The 15,365-nt window shown below is 42.1% G+C and overlaps 1 protein-coding gene across 1 annotated transcript; it reads right to left on the bottom strand.

Moving 5' to 3' along the window:
- Positions 1-1,719: 1,719 nt before the first annotated feature.
- Positions 1,720-14,132, bottom strand: LOC115007803 (adenosylhomocysteinase-like). Its single transcript, XM_029430777.1, has 5 exons — positions 14,125-14,132; positions 6,225-6,300; positions 4,207-4,441; positions 3,172-3,328; positions 1,720-1,940 (listed from the first exon to the last, which is right to left on the bottom strand). The coding sequence occupies exons 1-5, from the start codon at positions 14,130-14,132 to the stop codon at positions 1,895-1,897; spliced, it is 522 nt and encodes a 173-aa protein (XP_029286637.1). The 3' UTR covers positions 1,720-1,894.
- Positions 14,133-15,365: the final 1,233 nt, after the last annotated feature.

Genomic DNA, 15,365 nt, shown 5'->3' with positions numbered 1-15,365 from the left:
GGCAAGGAGAGCATTAATCAGAGCGGCAACAAAGGAAAGAAAAAATACAAGAACACACATTTGAAGTCTTGAATTTCAAACACATTTCCCCTCCAGCAGTGGCTGTGAAGTGGTCTGCTTCATTAGTCCTGTGGACAGATACTCAAATCTCAGCTGCGCTTTGCATCTCCTTCAGGTTCATCTTCGGCCTCTGACTCATGTTCTCCTCGTCTGGTCCGCTCGACAGGTTTGTTGTGGCAACATATTTTTACAATTTTGTAATAATAATAGCATTAACAGTCCGTTACATCATGTGACATTGAGATGCACAGACTTTAAATGATGGGACTTCTGAAGGTGATTAGCACCTGGTCTAATTTTATTTTACATTAAATCCAAATAAAAATCTATTTTAAATGCAAGGCATTGCACAAATGGTGATTTTGGAGAAGAAAGTAGAGGTTAATGGGAATGTTCTTCACTGGGTTCAAACCAGGAACATTACAGTCAAAGGATGTTTGGCTTTAACCAGCAGGGCCTCAGTTTATGCATTTAAAATCACTTTTCCCAGAACCGTGCATTGGATCCAGGACTGTGCTACTCAAACAAAGCGTTACTCCACATTTTGAGGTCAAACGGAGTCGATCTGTCCATAATAATAACCCCTGGTTACACAGCGAGAGGACCTGCGTGCAGCTACTGCCCGTCTCAAAGCTGAACGATGACGTTGGCCTGTAAACAGTTAACTTTATAAAAAAGGAAATTGAAAACAAGTTAGAGTAAATCATGTCGCCATGTTTCCATACCAAGTTGTGATTGTTCTTTAAGGGCACCAGCATGAATGTTTCAGTCGTAGTACTTTCCCCACCGGAGCACACGAGACACAAGTCAGAGTCAACAGGTTTCTTTATTTCTCCATTCGTCACACTTTCAATCCATCGTTTACAGTCGAACTCTTATTTCAGGATGTAACCGTTGAGAACGTCTGCTTTAACGTCACGCTGATTGGCTACAGTGAGAAGTTAAAGTTTTGGGGCCGTTGTTCGCACATGTTTTGGCTCTTCACGTCAAATTAAATCCAAATCACAAAAGAAAATGAACAGAAAGAATAAGACTTCAGAACTCCAGGGAAACATGATGTAGCTTTGGTTGTTCCTTTGGCAGCAGTGCTTCTTCTTTACTCTACCGATCCACCCGATTAGTAAACCCTCCCAGAACATCTTCTGGCACAGTTCAGGTGCAGCTTTCATTAAGTGCTCACAGGTTCATGTGCTTCTGCACACTTAACGTATTGATTCATTAAAACAGACTCAGAAGATAAACCTGTTTTATCATCTTCCACCTCGAGACACAGAGGAGCTCAGAGAAGCATCAGGGTTTATTTTAATCCATAAATGGAGAAGGAATGACGAACAATAAGAGGAAGTCTCTTTAACAGCCCCTGAAGAAGCTGGTGAGAAGCATGGAGGAAGAAAGAGGTGGAGGGCTGAAGATATGTGCTTCAGAGTAAAAGCTTCTTCAACCATAAATGTGTGATTCAAAACCAGCTGTTTGGGAGATGTTTGATCTCAAGTTGTTGGTGCCAAATAAATAAACACGAGAAATAGTTTGCTAGCATTTGATATTGAATGCTATTTATAAAAAGGTGAAGAAACAAACACAAAGCCGTCGCTGCGTCCCTGAAAAGTTGACATTTGGAATCTAAAATGGCGCCCAGAGTGAAACCAATCTCTCAAAGTGCTCCACCCAAACACAGCTACACCTAAACACCAACACCGTGGTAGCCACACCTCCTCTTCCTCCTCCTCTTCCCCAGCTGGACTGGACGCTCAGTAGCGATAGTGGTCTGGTTTGAAGGGCCCCTCGCTGGGCAGACCCAGGTACTTGGCCTGCTTGTCTGTCAGCTTCGTCAGCTTCACCCCCAGTTTGTCCAGGTGGGCGGCTGCCACCTGCTCATCCAACTGTGAGACAGAAAGCAAAGCTCGTTAGAAAAACGTAGAAATGCTAAATAATTACATGAAGAAGAAAGTCAAGACATTTTTCAGTCAGGCTGCAAGTTATGATCATTTTAATCATGTAGAGTTCTTATTTACTTGATAAACTTCAACCCTAACCCTTTTCTACACATTTACAAAATGTTTTCTTTCAAACATTTGTTTCATTGACTCTTATTTTGAGACAAGCGACGATTAAACAAACTTTATCGACCGGACTGACGAGTTAATGGATCCGTAAAGCGGTCCGGTTGAATGTTCCCTTTGCAGGAGTATTTCCTGCAGCATGAAGGACTCGTGTGGAGTGAGATGTTCCGTGTTGGCAGAACTTCGCTCCTTAAAGCTCCATATCATTTCTTTGTTGTGCAGTTAAGCACTAAATAAATCCTCTGCACCGGCAGCTCCCTCCTTCCGTTTCATGTCACGATGTCAGGTCTCTATTCTACGCTCCGTAAAAACATCACATCTGGATTTACTGCTTTCTTTTTCTCTCTGCTTTTCAGGCTTAAGTGAAATTCACCTCGTTCTAAGTTCACTGACAGACACGACGAGAGCGTCCTCAAAGCAAAGATTTCAGAACTCAATAGCTTCTTTTTTTCAGTCACCAATCTTGATCCATATCCTGTTTGTTTGTTTTATCCTAAAAAGGTCCCTAGCTGACCTTCGACCTCAGTAACGACATTTCTCTTTAATAAAGTGTTTTTTATTATCAAGTTTGTTCTTTGAAATACAGTTTGCAGCCGGTAGATTTCTTATCATCAATGTATTATTAGGTCACTTTTATTTTGAAATCATTCTTACTGTAATACCACATACACACACACACACACATACACACACACACACACACACACACACACACACACACACACACACACACATTGCTAGTTCAGGCTTCTTTTTTTATAGTGGCCTCTGGCTTCTCCCATCATCATCATCATCATCACTCCGACCTCAACACTTATAAACTCGCTTCTAGTATTTAACTCTTCAGAATTTTTCTCGCTTCCCTCCAGATATAAAAATACTGTGAGAGGAAGAGTCGCCAGAGAAGCAGGACGCCAAAGAGTCCCACGCATGAGTCTTTACTTCACTACACATGAAACAAACCACAACACTGAAGTATACATATATAAATGGCCCCATTGGTCCAGGTGATCGCTGCATTAGAAGCCCTGACCATCGTGTGGAGACTCACCTTCTTGGGCAGGAAGTGGACTCCGAGGGGATATTTGTCCGTGTTCTTCCACAACTCGATCTGAGCCAGAACCTACAGGAGAGAACAGGTGATCGGGACAGAAGCTGTTTAATAAAGCAGATGTTTCCTTCCTCTTCCATGGTGGTGACCTCGTACCCTGCAGAGCAACAGAGGTTCAGATCGTGCACTAACATCTCGACGCCTCAGGGAAGATGTTTTTAAGAGAGAAACATGTGTTTATTTAAAAACAAAACTATATAATGAGCAAGTGTTCTGTATGTCATGACTTGTGCAGATTGAAGATGTTTGATACAATCTTGACAGCTCGAGCTGGAGGCAAGATTTGAATCTTAAAAGTCCAGCCAACATTACGTCTCTGCAGCAGGCTCCGTTTAAAGCTGGGAAACCGAAGGAATCCATTGGCGCCAACCTTGTTGTGGAGGATGCTAAATAACGCTCCAAAAGTGGAATATCTGGCTGCTTTCAAAAGGGGTCCCTCGACCTCTCGTCTCAACATACCCCAATAAAAATGGGTTCTACGGAGACCCACGAGTCTCCTCTTTACAGACATACCGACGGTTGTTATTGTAGCCTGTTGGTTTCTGCAGACTGGGGTCCCTCAACTAATTACATAATTACATTAATTATATAAATTGGATATGACTGAGGAAAGCGGAGACTCTTATGGAGCCAATGAGCCCCATTGTATTCATGTGTTGTGAAGTTAGTCCCCTCACGGATAATCACAGCCTCATGAAACGTAGAAGCCGAGCACAAGCTTTTCTATCAGTCTTTGTGTGTTAATGTGGCAGGCGAGCAAATATTTGACAATTTATCAATTCTCGAGTTGAAATTAATCAATTTGGCATCAAATCTGTGCAACAAAATGAAAATCAACCTCAGAACTGCTGCAACTTATGAGCTATAATAGAGCCTGGGAGGATCATCATATAGTTTTTAGAGTCATGACTAGAACTTGACAGTGCTGAGCTTCTCAGGATGTTTAAAATCATTGTGTTGGCCGTCATCCACTACCTTCCATGGCGGCCTGCAGCGCGTTGATGGGGTCGATCTCGGTGACGATGACGCGAGCTCCGAACCCACGCAGAGCCTGGACGCAGCCTTTCCCCACGTCGCCGTAGCCCGTCACCATGGCAACTTTACCGACAATCATCACATCAGTGGCTCTCTTGATGCCGTCGATCAGACTCTCCCTGCAGCCGTACAGGTTGTCAAAAGGTCGCGGCTGCTTACCTTTGTGATCGCAAACCTACAGATAATAAGACGTGAACAATAATTCTGTGTTCAAATCAGGAGGAGCGCTAGTTAGCGTTAGCAGCACAGTCCTAGTTGGCTATATAGAAGGAGCTAACAGGAAGCATTGAGGTACGTTGTGATGCGTTCAAGCTCAAATCGGTAAATATGAGTATTGAGCGAAGCTAAATTATGATGTGTTCAAATGTAATCAGGTAAAATATAGTTTTTGGAGAGAAACTTTAACACAGTTTGGAGATGTTTTCACATAAATATTAAATTAAAAAAGACATTTAAAAAACTAATTATTCTCTGTATACAGTATACAAAAAGAAAATAAAAATAAAAATAAGAGTGCATTTTGAAGTAAATGGGATCAATCGTTTGTTTTTATACTGGGATAACAAATTGCTTTTCAAGAATCTTAACATCTCTAGTGAGCCTGGTTTTTTTATGACGAGTCTACTTATTACACTGGATGAAGCAAAAGATGTTTTCATGTCATAAAACCTTTTGAGGGACCGTCACTAACTAAATTGTGCGTCATCATAGTCCGACATCTGTATGTTTCTCTCAACTGGTGTGCCTGTTTTTAAGAATCGACTTTCTCAGTGTCCTCGGTGTGTTGCATGACACAGATGCAACACAAAGTTTGGCTGCAACGCCTCAAGGGGAATATCATCGCTGTTACATATAATATCTGCTGGAAAAATATCCATTTTTAAAGAGATAGAGATATAAGTCTATCATAACATCCAGAGCAGAACTTTAATACCAGGAGGAAATATGAGATTCTGAGCAATCTTGGGAATCTAAAGAAAAAAAACACATCAAGTTTATGTATGAAAATATTTGAAAGTTTAAAGTTATTTAACATGAATGAAGTTGAAGTGCTTGCGTCAGACCACTGCTGCCACCTGGTGTACAAAACTCTGCATTAAACATTAAATTAAAGGTTTAAGCTGCAGAGTAAGAACATAGAGACATCCTCTGGTTTTAAAACTGCAGAAGACATTGAAGAACAGAAAAGGATAAAAAATGATGTCTGTTAACCACCAAACTGAGACGACAGATGGTAAAATAAAGAGTTTTAAAAAATACTAAAAAGATCCGCAGGAACCCTGAAAAGTATAACTTTTTAATTTAAAGGTTTGATTAATTAAAATGTTAAACAAAAGTAACTGTATTGTTATTTGTAACAAACAAAATGCATAAAAATAAGGCTTTTATGAAAACACTGAATGAAAAAATGCTCACCAACACAAAAAACATTTATAATTGCTAAATTAGGCTTAAATAGAGGCTCCGAGTGACACTACATGAAGAGAAATTTGGGAGCCGTAAGAGCCAAAAGAGCCGGACCTCCCATCACTAGTATGAACAGTCTGACTCGTTACCATGGGAACCTAAATAAAAACATGCATGCCATGATTGATCACTGGAGAGATGCTGTAATCAGTCAGGAACATACCAACATGGTATTGTTTTTGTTGTGCGCTATAATTTATACCTAACTAAAAATATTGAAGACTTGAACATTGCTTCCTCTCTTTTGTCCGGGTTGAATGTTCCACTCTGACAAAACACTTGGCCCCAGTCAAGCCCCCCGAGTGGTATTGGTCTAGAACCGCCACCGCTTGTTAGTGGGAGAGAAACACCAGAGACGTGGAGCGACGGCAGAAAGAAAAGATGCATTTTCAGATTTTAGGTTTGGTTTGCATCTAATTCTTTGTTACAGAATCTTCAAGTCAGCTAGAACGTCATTTTATAATTCAAATACAGGAGGTGGTGTGAGTTACCTGGAACGCCAGACTTGGCGATGGCGGCAGCGGCGTGATCCTGAGTGAAGAAGATGTTACAGCTCGACCACTGAACCTGAGGAGGAAGAGCGAGAGTCTCAAGTCAAACATCAGACTTTCATTATTCGACTGAAAGTGTGAACGAAGGGTTTGGATTACAGCTTCAAATCACTGCCTCAAAAAGCCCATTTGACAAACACATCAGCAAAAACATCAAATTGTTCAGCGTCGTCGCATGGATTTAGGGAATCTGATTATTGATGGATTCCTGCAGCAACCTGCTTTTATAAAGAACATTTCGATTACATGTTAATAAATGAAAGTTTCTTTGCTGTGTTTACACATTTAACTGGGTGTTACTGGGTTTTAACTTTGATAGATGTTCTTTTTTCTTTTATTATCTCAAATTGTGTTAGAGCAGCAGCAGGTTAGCAGGCATTGCACAGGAATAAAAACCATAAAAGTAATCAATAATATAATTGTATGATTAATCTCTTGTCATTTATTGCAAATAAAACATTAACAGGGTATTTTACTCTTGCTGGACAGTGAATCTAAACGTATCCAGATTCGTTTAAAAGTGTTTTACAGTCACACGTTTCCTCCCAATGAACTACGAATACTGTGAAGTAAAATGAAAGACAGGCGGTCAAGTATGAATATTGAGTACTGAATATTTATTTACATATTTTCTCTCCATGCACTTATAGATGCATATTACTTTGTTTTAAAAAAGCACAGGAACTTCTCATTGTAACATCACATAATGTGTTTTAATATATTTATGTTTTGTGTTTAGTTTATAGTCTGTTTAGATTTATGTTTAGTCTTGTCTCATTGTTCACTTGAAGTTACAGTCACTCATGTCTAGTCTCGTCATTGTGGCTGTGTCTCATTTCAGGGGCTACAGCCTTCGCAGGCAGCATTTGTAGACCGATTACGTCACAGCGGCCGCGACAGGGGTGTCCCATTTCGGCGATTCCTTCAGATGCAGCCAACAAATGCGGTCTTCTTTGGCCAGATTTGCAGGATACATCTGATGTATCCTTCACGGCCGCAGATATCCCAAGATTCATTGCGCGCCCAGAGAAAAGAATTCTGACGAAAAATGGCGCCCCTCGAACCAGCAGTAGTATTGGGTTTCAACTCGCTCGAATAGCTACCGATACAAATGTTATAAAATCAAAGGACCTTAAAACATAACATTTTCGCTAAAATGACGGTTAAGTTACGGAACGTCAGTGCCGATGCTAGTTAAGCTAGCTGCTCAGCAGCTGTTAGCAGCAGCTGCTTGGCTGCCGGCATCCAATCTAAGTTAGCCTTTTAAAGTAGAACTTTTAAGACCTTAACTTTCAAACCTAAGAGTTGTAAATGTTGATTTATATTTTACATAGATTGTGGCGACTGTATAGATAATGTATACTTCATATTACCTGCTTGGTTTTCTGACTTAAACAGTCCAGAGCAATTTTTCGGATTGATTATACATATTTTATTATTTATAATATGTGTACTTATTTTGCAACTTAATCTCTTTTGTTTAGTGGTGTATAGCTAAACTTGTTCAAACATTTTGTTTTGTTTTAGGGAGAAGGAGACGGAGGCAGAAGAGAGGAGAGCAGGGAGAGGATGGAGAGCAGGGAGAGGATGGACTCTTCTCTCTGCTGGAGAAACTGGTTGACAAATGAAATGTAAATTAATTGAAATAAATAATATATATAATGATGAATATATTGAGCATTTCATTTATATGAACTATAAATGAAAAGTAATGAAAACTTAATTAATTTCAAGGTTCAAGAAGGATTTATTTTGTACATATGATTTATTAATAATTTAGAAAAGGGATTATTTCATTTAGAAAATTACCAATCGATGAATGGAAATGAATGATCGAACAAAGAAAATGATTGAATGATTATTACAGAAAAGAAAACAGAAAAGTATTATAAAACAATATAACATTTAAGTATACAGATAAAGTTTGCTTCTAGACTTGGATGTGCTGCCACAATAAAGCCCCTGATGTCTCCTGATGCATCATGTAGTGGGGTCTCCAGAGTGTGTATGAGATGCCCCTCCACCATCTAAAATACATTATCGCCGGTGATAAAGCATATCTTCAATAATGATTGAAAATAAAAAAATAAAAGTATTATCTCTGGCTCCGTTCTCTGGGAACAAATGTTAAAGTAAGCCGTCAACTGCGCTTAATAACGTCAGAGAGTTGCCAGGAGACGGGAGCGGCAAAATGTACGGGCGTGAACAACTGGTGACGTACCAGGAAGTCCCCCGTGGACCGTCTCATTTCGTAGACCGCTCGGTTCATCCTTCGCGGTCTACGGAGATCCTGGCCTCCAAAGACTGCGAACGATACGTCCTGCGAAGGCTGCAGCCCATGAATTAAGACACAGCCACAGCATGTATGTCATTGCACTTCCTGTTTTATTTTGTAATTACCTTTCTCGAACCTTTCTGAATTTCCCGCCTGTTTGATTGTTGCCACCTGTTTCCCATTACCGTGTGTGTGTATTTATAGGCTGTGTCTCAATTCAGGGGCTGCAGTCTTGCCTTGCCTTCGCGGTCTTTAGAGGCCAGGTCTTCCGTATACTGCGAAGGCTGAACCGAGCGGTATACGAAATGAGACGGTCCGGTCTACGCGGGACTTCTTGGTACGTCACCAGCTGTTCACGCCCCTTCCGTCGCCTAGCAACTCACAGAAGTTATCAAGCGCAGTTGACGGCTTACTTTAACATTTAGTCCAGAGAAAGGAACCACAGATAATACTTTTATTTACATGATTGAAAATATGCTTTATCTATTTGCCATTATTGCTGGGTCGAGGGGTGCCATTTCTCGTCGGAAAAAAACTTCTCTGGGTGCGCAATGAATCTTGGGATACCTAAGGCCGTCCAAATCCAACAAAAAAAGGCTGCATTTGTCGGTTGCATTTGAAGGAGTCGCCGAAATAGGACACCCCTGTCGTGGCCGCTGTGACGTATTCGGTCTACAAATACAGCCTCCGAAGTCTACAGCCCCTGAATTGAGACACAGCTACTATCAGTATCATCGTTCTCCTTGTTAAACAGGAGATGACTGATGGCTGGTTGTCCTGACGTCAAGGAGCACCTGGAGCCTCAATCAGGAGGATCGAGTGATCAAATTAAATCAAATCAAATTTATTTGTATAGCCCAATATCACAAATTATACATTTGTCTCAGTGTGCTTTACAGACTGTACAGGTTACGACACCCTCTGTCCTTAGACCCTCTGATCGCACAAGGAAAAACTTCCTAAAACAAACCCCATAATTAAAGAGGGAAAAATGAAAGAAATCTCAGGGAGAGCAACTGAGGAGGGATCCCTCTCCCAGGACAGACAGACGTGCAATAAATGTCGTATGTACAGGATAAACAACATAGTACAAATACAACATTTGACAGAAATTATGTTGTGTTGAAAAAGAGAAAGTTTGGATGAATCCAGGAAAATGTCAAAAAGGCTTCCCGGTGTCCAGCAGGACCAGGGCAGCAGGCGCAGCCATGATTCATGATCCTGACGTAAACTTTATCAGTGGCAACCTGCCACATGAGACACAGACACTCCGGGGATGATGCCCCGGATGATGAGTTAGTAACATACATTTACATAAATGCATACAGATAGAGAGGGAGAAGAAGAGAGGGAGGGGAGGAGAGAGGAATAGAAGGAAGAGAGCAGGGAGGTGTCCCCCGACAGTCTAAGCCTATAGCAGCATAACTAGGGCTGATCTAAGGCTAACCTGAGCCAGCCCTAACTATAAGCTTCATCAAAAAATAAAGTCTTTAGCCTACTCTTAAATGTGGAGAGTGTGTCTGCCTCCCGAACACAAACTGGAAGCTGGTTTCACTGGAGAGGAGCTTGATAGCTGAAGGCTCTGGCTCCCATTGTACTCTTAGAGACTCTAGGAACCACAAGTAACCCTGCAGTCTGGGAGCGTAATGCTCTAGTTTATAAAGTACTATGAGATCTTTAAGATATGCTGGAGCCTGACCATTAATTGCTTTGTAAGTCAGGAGAAGGATTTTGAATTCTATTCTGTATTTTACCGGAAGCCAGTGCAGAGCAGCTAATACAGGAGTAATATGATTCCTTGTTTTTGTCAGTGTCGCTGCATTTTGGATCAACTGAAGAGTCTTAAGCGACTTTTTGGGACAACCTGATAACAATGAGTTGCAGTAATCCAGCCTTGAAGTAAGAAATGCATGGACTAGTTTTTCTGCATCATTTTGAGGATGTGTCTTATTTTTGCAATGTTACGTAGATGAAAGAAGGCAGTCCTTGAGATTTGTTTTATGTGGGAGTTAAACAACAGATCTTGATCAAAGATGACGCCAAGATTCCTTACAGTGGTGCTGGAGGCCAAATTAATGCCATCCAGAGCTTCTATGTCATTAGAAAATGCGTTTCGGGGGCATTTAGGGCCAAGTATAATAACTTCAGTTTTGTCTGTGTTTAACATCAAAAAGTTGCTAGACATCCAAGTTTTTATGTCCTTAAGGCTTGAAGTTTAGCCAATTGATTGGTTTAGTCTGGTTTAATTGATAGATATAATTGGGTATCATCCGCATAACAATGAAAGTTTATAGAGTGGTTCCTTATAATATTGCCCAAAGGAAGCATATATAAGGTGAATAGAATCGGTACAAGTACAGAACCCTGTGGAACTCCAAGACTGACTTTGGCTGTCATGGAGGATTTATCGTTAACACATACAAATTGAGATTGCTCAGATAAATAGGACTTGAATCAGCTTAGTGCGGTTCCTTTTATGCCAACACAATGTTCCAGTCTCTGTAGTAGAATGTCCTGATCAACAGTGTCGAAAGCAGCACTGAAGGTCTAACAAGACAAGAACAGAGACAAGTCCTTTGTCTGATGCCAATAGAAGGTCATTGGTAACTTTCACCAGTGCCGTCTCTGTGCTATGATGAACTCTAAATCCAGATTGAAAAACCTCAAATAAACTATTATTATGTAAAAATACACATAACTGTTTTGCAACTGCTTTCTCAAGGATCTTAGCGAGAAAGGGAAGGTTAGATATCGCCCAATAGTTGGCTAAAACCTCTGGATCAAGACCAGGCTTTTTAAGAAGTGGTTTTATTACATTTATTACATTACTTTAACCCCTTAACACCGGTGTATCAGCGACGACACATTTTGCAAGCAAAACTTTGGATTACCATAATTATGACTTTCACAAATTTCAACGGTTTCTGAAAGCTGAGATTCTGCGCTTTACAGCATATATCGACTAATTACGTTAACTTCACTTACGGCCCTCCCGGAAGCCCGCGAAACAGCGCCTTTCTTCTGAGAGAATACACACACATAGCGCTGGAGAGACACAAACAACACCGGAAGAGCCGGAAAACAGCGGATTTAATTCAAATAGAAGCAAGACGGTATGTAAATCAACACTTGTATTGCGTGGTGACTTGTTTAGAACAGTGTACCAAGTCTGTACAGTTGTACTAGGTGTGTAATTGTACTTTATATGCGTAAATGTGCGCGTCTTCGCCTGCGTCCTAGCAGAGGCTGTGTGCATGTTTTAGCTGGAGAGGAGGAGGTGTCAACAGAGATCACATTCAGGCCTGTAGATGGAGCTGTGGGGATGCTAGATGATCTGGTGATGCTGTCAGACACAGAAGCCCCTCACCACATCACACCACAAGATGGCAGACTGAGGCAGAGCCCGATGATGGACCCCAGGTGTCCAACCCCCTCTCGATATGGGAAACCCAGCACCAGGTGACATTTATTCCCACTTTGATGCTGCAGTTTTCAAACTCCTCTCTGAATACATAAACAAGAATGCAAGCCAAAAGCCTGGAGAGAGGGAGAAAGTTCATCTGGACTGAAATAACTCCAGAAGAAATGAAGAAGTCCACAGGCATGTTGCTGTACATGTCAGTTTTGGACCTGCACAAAGATGAGCAACTTTTGGTGTAAGCAAACCATGTTCCATGTGTCATTCCCTGCCACTGTCATGTCCCCAGACTGTACAGGACAGTTCATGACCATTTGATCTAATCTTCATATGAGTGACCCAGAGAAAACAGAAGCAACAGAACAGTCACTGGCAGTACCACCAAGACCTCTGCATGTGAAGGGACACTGAGAGAGGAGAGAATTACCCTGTGTGGGGAAAAACGCCTGGACATATTTTCCATTTTATGGCCTGTTTTTGCAGATGTAAGAGTAAAATACTCAAAACTTTTACTGGAAATAGTTGTATACATTTCAAACTTCAAATGTAACATGTTAAATCTCTTATTCATGTACAATTGCAGTGTTTTTTGTTCACTAAACCACTAAACTCAAATTCAGCTTTTGTGTTTCTCTTCATTTTAAACTGTTATTACACTCTCATAACATGCATTACATTGTAAATGACTGCCAGATATGGAAAGTTCCCAGGTATTGTTGGAAAATGGGCAAAAGCACTTACTCACAGGACATTTTCTGACCTTTTTATAGTAAAAATAAGCAAAAAAGTCCCGGCGAAAATGTTAGAGGTATTAAAGGGTTTAAGGATTGTGGTACATAGCCAGATAATAGAGGGATCAGAGGGATCAGAGGGACCATGATCAATGCCGAGGTGAGAGGCCGTCTCAAGACCCAAGTTAACAGGATGACGGACTCAGCTCCATAATATAACCTCGGTTTTGCATGTTCTTGACGTCATGAGTTACATCATAGTGTCGTGTAGTGATGGCAGTGCGATACTGAAGCTTCAATACGTGCTTCAAACCCTGAGCTACAATTCCATAATAATCATAGTAACTGTTTCATTGCCTGAATTAATCACCGGACTGGTTCGCGGTCCAATCAGCTGATTCGCTGGCACTGCCTCGTCTCGACAGGTTGAGACCGTTTTGAAATTGAGCGCCCCAACACTTTATAACCAAGAATTTGTGGGTTGTTGTCGTAGTATGCGTTGTTGCTGTTGAGTTGTTGAGTTGTTGGTATTGCGTTTGTATTGGATCATTATGGAGCCAGCCAACTAGCGAAACAATTTGTATGCACGGCCAGCATCATCTGTTCCTTGTGCACAAGTAAAGAAACCAAATCTAAATCTGTTGAAACAATAATGTAACATCCCACATGTAAATGCCCAGCCGCTTGCTGTCCATTGTGAGAATGGACCTAAGCCAATCACGACGCGGGCTCACAATGGATCTAAACCTATCACGGCTCGGCTTCTCTCAGAGCCCTCCCTCCTCATGCCGCTGGATGACTTTGGACGTGTCGTGAAGCGCAAGATGGCTCTTCAAAGTAAGTAACAACATTACATGTTTTTATTTTCTTCTTTAACAGTCGTAAAACTTATATTTCAATTCATCGATCACTCAAAGACATTTCATCACGTTATATGCAACTTCCGTCGCATAACGTTAGCAAGCAATCGTTAATAATCACTATCGTTTCTACATGTAATAACGTTAACTGTAATATTCATGAATGGAAACAGCCATGTGTAAATATGTCAAAGTATTCACAGTAATTCAAGTATGTAGTTATACAAACGTTGTATCAATTACCATTGTATTAAGCTTACTACCCGTTTATGACCAGCGGTGCCGACGTTAATCATACAGCTACTGTCACGTAGATATTAAGATTGTCATGCCATCTCCATCCTCTCCATCATCTCCAAAACCCTTGAACGAGTCGTTGCTGTTCAACTTCAGCTGCACCTCGACACAAACAACCTCCATGAACCTTTTCAATCTGGTTTTCGCCCCAACCACAGTCCTGAAACAGCCCTGGTCAAACTCACCAATGACCTCCTCCGTGCAGCGGACTCTGGACTACTCACCATCCTTATCCTCCTTGACCTCACCACTGCCTCACCATACCATCTCCCAACAGACACTCATCCAGCACCTAGCTGACATTGGGATCTCTGGTGTAGCACTTTCCTGGTTTTCATCTTATCTCTACAACACACAACAATATGTGCAACTGAGCAACCACAGGTCCAGGTGTTCTGCTGTTTCACGGACTGTCCCCCAGGGGTCAGTACTGGGTCCACTATTGTTCATTATCTACCTACTTCCGCTTGGCACAATCCACCACAATGTCCACTTTCACTGTTATGCCGATGACACTCAGGTCTACATTTCTACAAAACCCCCTACTGGAGCCCCCTGCAGGGCTCCAATCAGGGTCTTCAAGAAGGCCGAATACTCAGAACTGCGGTTTTGGGCATAGGCACAAACAACAGTCAGAGTTTTCCCCCCATAACCCAAAGGCGTAGGGAGGCGACCCTCTCGTCCACCGGGGTAAACTCCAACGTATCGGCGCTTCAGCCGGAGGCTAGTGAGTATCCCCACCCCGGGCCGACGCCTCACACCTTGGGCAACTCCGGAGAAGAATAGAGTCCAACCCCTATCCAGGAGTACGGTTCCAGAGCCAAGACTGTGCGTAGAGGTAGCCCCACCAGATCCAACTGGTAGTGATCCACCTCCCGCACTAGTTCCGGCTCCTTCTCCCACAGAGAGGTGACATTCCACGTCCCCAGAGCCAGCCTCTGCTGCCCGGGTCTGGTCCGTCGAGGTCCCTGACCATCACTGCCACCCATGTGACAGCGCACCCGACCCCAGCGGTTTTTCCCATGAGTGGTGGGCCCACAGGATGGATGGATGGATGGGAGGCACCACATAGCTTCTTCGGGCTGTGCCTGACCGAGCTCCGTGGCAAACCCGGCCACCAGGCACTCGCTGTCGGGCCCTCCCTCTGGGCCTGCCTCCAGACGGGGGCCCGGGCTTCCTCCGGGCAGGGTCTCTCCTTTCCTTTCCCTTTTTTTCATGAAGTCGTTTTTTAACCATTCTTAGTCTGGCCCCTCGCCTGAGACCAATTTGCCTTGGGAGACCCTACCAGGAGCACTAGGCTCCAGACAACCCAGCTCTCAGGTTCATAGGGACACACAAACCTCTCCACCACGATAAGGTGATGGTTGGAGTAAAATCAGAAGAAACCATAGACATTTCACATGAGTCCTTTCAGCATATATAAACATTTCTTTCTTATTTGTAAATCACATTTTAGGTTTAGTGAGAAAACCTGTTAAATATTACACAATTACACAAACT

This window comes from Cottoperca gobio, chromosome 5 (assembly GCF_900634415.1).
Source record: "Cottoperca gobio chromosome 5, fCotGob3.1, whole genome shotgun sequence".
Taxonomy (NCBI): domain Eukaryota; kingdom Metazoa; phylum Chordata; class Actinopteri; order Perciformes; family Bovichtidae; genus Cottoperca; species Cottoperca gobio.
This window is presented reverse-complemented; position numbering and strand designations above follow the sequence as displayed.

What these genes read in the sequence shown, in the direction of transcription:
- LOC115007803 (XM_029430777.1), bottom strand. An exon ending in GCTGCAGGCCGCCATGGAAG is followed by an intron (nt 3,329 to 4,206) that starts GTAGTGGATGAC and finishes GTTGCTCTGCAG; the next exon opens with GGTACGAGGTCACCACCATG. An exon ending in TCCACTTCCTGCCCAAGAAG is followed by an intron (nt 1,941 to 3,171) that starts GTGAGTCTCCAC and finishes TCTGTCTCACAG; the next exon opens with TTGGATGAGCAGGTGGCAGC.